The sequence below is a fragment of the Salvelinus sp. IW2-2015 genome, linkage group LG23 (genome assembly GCF_002910315.2).
Source record: "Salvelinus sp. IW2-2015 linkage group LG23, ASM291031v2, whole genome shotgun sequence".
In the NCBI taxonomy this organism is placed as follows: Eukaryota; Metazoa; Chordata; class Actinopteri; order Salmoniformes; family Salmonidae; genus Salvelinus; species Salvelinus sp. IW2-2015.
Genome location: NC_036863.1, coordinates 472,498 through 478,982, shown reverse-complemented (window position 1 = coordinate 478,982; position 6,485 = coordinate 472,498). Strand labels below are relative to the sequence as shown.

The 6,485-nt window shown below is 48.9% G+C and overlaps 1 protein-coding gene across 1 annotated transcript in view; it reads right to left on the bottom strand.

The window, feature by feature from the left end:
- LOC111950437 (teneurin-2-like) overlaps window positions 1-6,485 on the bottom strand; it is an 85,826-nt gene that overhangs the window by 24,925 nt on the left and 54,416 nt on the right. The window contains exons 19-23 of the mRNA XM_070434286.1: window positions 4,730-4,982; window positions 3,829-3,849; window positions 3,373-3,605; window positions 2,355-2,509; window positions 1,039-1,913 (exon numbers count right to left, since the gene is read on the bottom strand). Of these exons, the coding sequence (XP_070290387.1) occupies window positions 1,039-1,913; window positions 2,355-2,509; window positions 3,373-3,605; window positions 3,829-3,849; window positions 4,730-4,982 (1,537 nt within the window). The remainder of the gene's footprint in view (window positions 1-1,038; window positions 1,914-2,354; window positions 2,510-3,372; window positions 3,606-3,828; window positions 3,850-4,729; window positions 4,983-6,485) is intronic.

Here is a 6,485-nt window from a genome sequence, read left to right as displayed (position 1 = left end):
TCCATTTCAGTCAGAACTCCCACATTAGATTTAAATAAAGTGTGCAGTTAAAGGTAGCCAAGTCAGTTTGCCCGCTTTTACGAGCCCCCCCCCAGGGCAGACTTTCATATAAATCTATTCAATTCTTATTCTCACGACTCCAGTAGTTTCCAGACGTACAGATGAAATTGCATTTATTTTCTGTCACACCCCCATGGGTCAGTAGGGAAATCTATACTCTCTCCTGCTCTTTCCTCCACGCTGTTAAACGGCTGAAATAAGCTCTGGGACCAGGGGCCTTCTTGTTGGGCAGCAGCCACCTCCTATGGCGCCCACAGACACAGATGAAGATTTACTGTGTCCTAGGTAATGAATTTCTCCTTAATCGCATTTGTCATAGGACTGTAAAAAGTGTCAGGTACCCTAAAGTGTTGGAGTTGGGGAGACAGAGAGAGCGAGCTGGGTAGGGGATTATAGTACTGTAGTTTAAATATGAGAATGATCCTTTTAGGTGACATGTTTGTTACCTTGCACCACGGTGTAGGATGCCTCCGCAGAGGACAGGTTGGTGATGACGGTGACGTCGTCATCCCTGTTGGAGCTCTCCATGTCGATGTTGATTGACTGGTCTATCTCCCGGTGCAGGCTGGTCACCACTCCCGTGGGGTAGGTGACGTTAGTCAGACGCCCCTCACTGTCATACCTGCATGGGAAGAGTAGGATGGAGCTGAGTCGAGGGGCCATGGAGGAAAAATCCTACATGTGCTGGAATGTCTGTCAAACGTGAGACCAACAGATGTCTTCTAGCACTCAGAGCAGTACCAGGGTCAGACACCAGATGGTGACAATGTGACATGACCATATTGTTGATTTGACTCCGAGTGGCCTGACGGAATCCAGACCACTTTTTCTCTCTCTGACTAATGCATTATTTCCACACCAATAAATGGCTATTGCTCCTTTTCGTCACCTAATATTAATACACTGCACTGTGAGCTCTATCACTGAATACTTTAGGCTAATTTACAGTCACACATACACTAGTTAATTCCCACATACTCATAAAAGTTGGTCCATCCAGTCTCATCAGCCTTGGAGGCCAGCAGGCCTGTGTTCGCAGCATAGCTCATCAGCGCCACCTCCTGGTTGAGGGCAGATACGGAGCGCAGGCCACCGGCAGGGTCCAGCCCCAGGGTGACCACCTGGTTCTCAGGCAACAGCACCAGCCTCAGCTGGCCAGATCCGTCTCTCCTCACCCTCAGGGTGTTGTTACAGTTATCAGCAACAGCAGCCAGCTCCCTGTCCGGCCCGTAGGTGAAGTTATAGAGAGGTTCTCCGGTGATCAGACTGACTGTCTGTCTGTGGAGCCCATCTCTACTGAACACATACAGCTCCTGCTCCCGGGGTGACCCCACCTCATACAGCCCCACTGGCGTGGCCATGGGCCTGTCGCGCCGCACTGCCCGCACACGGATGTTGTTGAGGTCAGCGATGAACAGCGTGCCGTCGGGAGACACGGCGAGCGAGGTGGGGGCGTTGAGCCCGGCGTCCGTGGCGTAGCCCTCGTCGCCAGAGAAGCACTGGCAGTTGACGTCGTTCTTGCAGTCGCACTCGGAGGTGGCGCCGGCCAGCAGAGAGGTCTCTCCGGAGGCGCTGACCTGCCGCACGCGGTTGATCTTCTTCTCGTCCGTCTCGGCGATGTAGAGCACACCAGTGTGGGAGACGGCGATGGCCGTGGCGCTCTCCAGGGCAGAGTGGATGGCCAGCTTGCTCAGGGAGTAGTCGATGCCCGGGACCTGGCAGTGCATGGGCCTCCCAGCGATGATGCTGACCTGGTGGTTCTCTGTGATGCGGAGGATCACGTTGTTCTCCAGCACGTACAGGGAGTTGTCCGTGGGGTTCACCGCCAGGTCTGTGGGCCACTCCAGACGCACCTGGATGAACAGTTACACAACACATGAGTAATCGCAAATCCACTGGAACTCCCCAGCGCTCTTTAGATCTCCAAGTCTTTATCCAAATTCCTCTCTCTCACACACTATTCAGAAGAGAGTACAGCTAGGATAGGTGGGTATAAATACTGTCAATTTATGACAACAAAGAGGCAGCCCTCTTATGTTGGACAGTAGTAGATATATCCCTCTAAAGAAAAGTCTCTGTAGTGGTCCATGCTTAGCGTATTTGGCCATAAGGCAGAGGGGGACAAATAGGACAGATGGGGATATCATTTAGACTGCAGACTCTCTTCCCACCTGGCTATTAAGAAAAACATATAGCCTCAGCACTACACAGGTTTTCTGCCCCAAAGGGCCTATAAGTCCAAAATATAAAGATATAAAACATAGATTTTTTGCTTCCCATGTTTCCCTCCTGACCTGACTGACGTCCATGCTGGAGTCACAGCTGAGTGGACGGACCGCTGTGAGGTCATTGGTCTTGATCAGGGTGGAGATGATGCCGTTCTGGTCCACCTTACGGATCATGGTGGCGTCAACAAAGTACATGAGACCGTTCTTATCCACAGCGATCCCTGACAGACAGAAAGACGTAAGAGGGGGCAGGGTTAGAAATCACAACATTCTGACGTGTGAAAACTAGTTCTGGTGCTGCTAACACAAACAGTCAAAACAAAGTCAAAGTTGTGCTCGTCAGGCATTCTGTCGTCTCATCACAATGACATCCGGATGTCGGTGTGCTAGCTTGTCATCTTTCTTGTGACGCCAAGTGACAGTGCAACACTACGCCTGGCAGTTTGGTGTCAAGAAATGCCATCGTCTCTTTTCCAGGTCACTGCTCTGAACAAATCACTGTCGTTTCCATTACACCCACCCCCTGAAGATAGCCTACCCTAGATAGATATTGAGCAGTGGAGGCTGCTTAAGGGAAGACGGCTCATAATAATGGATGGAACAGAGCAAATGGAATTTGATACCATTTCACCTATTCCACTCCAGCCATTACCACGAGCCCGTCCTCCCCAATTAAGCTGCCACCGACCTCCTGTGATATTGAGTGACAGCTAAGCACCCCAAATGAACAGCAGGTGAACCTGTGTAAAATCCCACAATAAATGTGTAAGTGACAGTTTGTAAGTGACAGTTTGTAAGTGACAGTTTGTAAGTGACAGTTTGTAAGAGACAGTTTGTAAGAGACAGTTTGTAAGAGACAGTTTGTAAGAGACAGTTTGTAAGAGACAGTTTGTAACAGACAGTTTGTAAGAGACAGTTTGTAACAGACAGTCAGCTATAGCAAAATAATCCTTGAGGAAATTAGACGAGTGGAACTGATTTTATAGTGAATGTGTGGAGCATAGCAGCCCTGCAACAGTACTCAGTAACAAGTCACTGTCACCTCCCCAGTCCTGGTTGATAGCCCCTGTTCCTGGGTACTCACCCCTGGGGTTCATGAGTGCGGCCTCCATGGCCTTGCCCCCGTCCCCACAGCGAGCCTCGTCGAAGGGGACACARTGCTCYCCGGTCCCAGCCACCACCTGGGCATTGTCCAACAACTGCCGCCCGCTGGTCGGCGAGCGCAGGCGGTATATCTGCCGAGAGTTGGTGTCTGAGAGGAAGACCGAGCCAGACATGGGATCCACCGCTAGGTAGTACTTATGTGTAGGGTTGTTCCTGCGGAGAAATTATATGAGAGGATATTTTAGATGGTAATAATAATAACCTCCAGCAACTAATATTAATTTTAAGAGGTGTGACAGATAATCCCTCAAAGGACTAAAACAGAGATTGGGAATACATTCCTAAAGCACCCCACAATACAGGAAGATAACTATCGCTTTTGCTACAGCTGTATGTCAGGCAATGTCACCAAGCTGTTGGAGGATGCATAACTTACCCATGCCTCAAGTCTTTATTTCTGAAAACAAAACAAAGAAACCAACCTTGTTAGTTTCCACCCATCATCCTACTTAACCCCGCCTCACTGACACCCTCCTTCAACTGCACCCCCTCCACTTGCACCCTCCTCCACCTGGCACCTCCTCCACAGCACCACCGCCATGCGCACCCGCCTCCACTTGCACCTATCTCCCACTGGCACCACCCTACCACAGAGCACCCTCCTCCCACGGACACCCTCCTCTCCACTGGCACGTTCCTCCACTGCACACCCTCCTCCACTGGCACCCGCCTCCACTGACACCTCCTTCCACTGCACCCTCTCACTGACACCCTCCACTGGCACATCACCTCCTCACTGGACTTCCATCCCCATCCTCCATTAGGACCACCCTCGCACTTGGCACAACCACCCTCCACTGCACCTCCTCCACTGACACCCTCCCACTGACACACCACTCCTCCACAGGCACGTCACTCCACTGACACCCTCATCCACTGGCACCCTACCTGACTCCTCACTGGACCGCTCTCACGACTCTCCACTGGCACCCTCCGTCCACGGACCCTCCACACCCTCCTTCCACTGAGCACCCTCCTCCACTGGACACCCTCTCCACTGCACCGCTCCTCCAACTGACACCCTCCTCCACATCTGGCACCACACCTCACTGGGCCCTCCTCCACTGACACCCTCCTCCACTGGCAAACCACCCCTCCACTGACACCCTCCCCACAGGCCACCTCCTCCACTGACCACCCTTTCCTCCACCAGGCACCCCTTCCTCCACTGACACCCTCCTCCACTGGCACCACCCTCTACTGACACCCTCCTCAACTGGCACCACCCTCCACTGACACCCTCCTCCACTGACACCCTCTGTACGTTGATACCTTACCTGAGCTCCAACACAGCCGTGGTGTTGAGGGTGGGATAGACCCGGCGGATGAAGTTGAGGTCTCCCACATACAGGCTGCCGTCCCCCCCACAGGCCAGCGCCACAGGGGCCAGCAGCTTGTTGCCCTCGGCCAGACCACTGCAGCTGGGACAGGAGATACTGCGCCTGCGCCCGTTACCCATGATGCTGTTGATGACTGGAGGCTGCTGCTCTGAGACAAACACATTCTCCCCACTGCCCTTATGTAAGATCCCTGAAACAGTAGAGGCAAACACTTCTGATTCAAAACAATATCTTTTTAGATCCTAAAAATACAGCAAGGGAACAAAGACCCAGTGACACTTTTTAAATCAACCTCCATCTTAATATGAACTTACTTATCATTTTAGACTTTCCCAAAAATAAAACAAAGTAATTCAATCTGTAATCCAATACTGTTCAAACTGTTGCTATAGAAACAAGGTGAGTTTCAGATGGTGAGCGTCAGAGTAGTATATTAGTGGCTAATAAGTCTGGCTACACATCTTACTGCAAATTGAGAAATTATGTGACTAAACTCAACAATAAGAAGCAGAAACTGTATTATGAAGCCAAGATCAATGATATAAAGAATAAAAATAATAATAATTGGAGTACGTTAAATGAAATTATGGGTAGAAAGACAAATTCAACTGCATCTTTCATCCAATCAGATGGCTTATTCATCACGTTGCCAATTATTTTAATGATTTCTTCATTGGCAGAGTGGGAAGACTTAGACAGGAAATGCCAACAACAAACAGTGAGCCATCGTACTCGAGCATAACATTTTTATAATAAAAGAAAAGCATTGTAAGTCAGAATTTTGTAAAGTTAGTGTGGGAGAGGTGGAAAAGTTATTGTTATCGATCAATAATGACAAAACCTCTGTCATCCACAACTTAGATGGAAAGCTACTGAGAATGGTAGATGACATAGCCACTCCTACAGTATCTGTCATATCTTTCATCTGAGCCTAGAGGAAATGGTTTCTAACATGTATTGTCTCGGCGGGGGCGAGGGGGGTTTGAATACTTGTCTAATGTTTCATTTTTCATATTAAAAAATATATATAATAATTCAAATTTTTCATCCACTTTGACATGGCAGAGTACCTTGTATAGATCGTTGACCAAAAATTACAATTACATTACAATTACATTACAATTACATTACAATTACATTACAATTACATTACAATTACAAAGTCAAGGGGTGTGAATCATTTCTGATGGCACTGCATGTGTATCTAACCTTGTGGGGAAACACAATACAGTCCCAATCCTATTTTCCCTAGCCCTAAACGGTACACTAACCCTAAAACCTAACCGTAACCCTAAAACCTAACCGTAACCCTAAAACTAACCGTAACCCTAAAACTAACCGTAACCCTAAAACCTAACCGTAACCCTAAAACTAACCGTAACCCTAACCGTAACCCTAAACCTAACCGTGACCCTAAAACCTAACCCTAACCCTAACCGTTAGGGTTAGGGACCATCATAATAACACACAAGAACTCAAGTCGTTCTGTTCACCTGATCTAGAACTCCTCACAATCAAATGTCGACCGCATTATCTACCAAGGGAATTCTCGTCAATCATAATCACAGCCGTATACATTCCCCCCCAAGCAGACACATCGATGGCCCTGAACGAACTTTATCTGACTCTTTGTAAACTGGAAACCACACACCCTGAGGCTGCATTCATCGTAGCTGGGGATTTTAACAAGGCT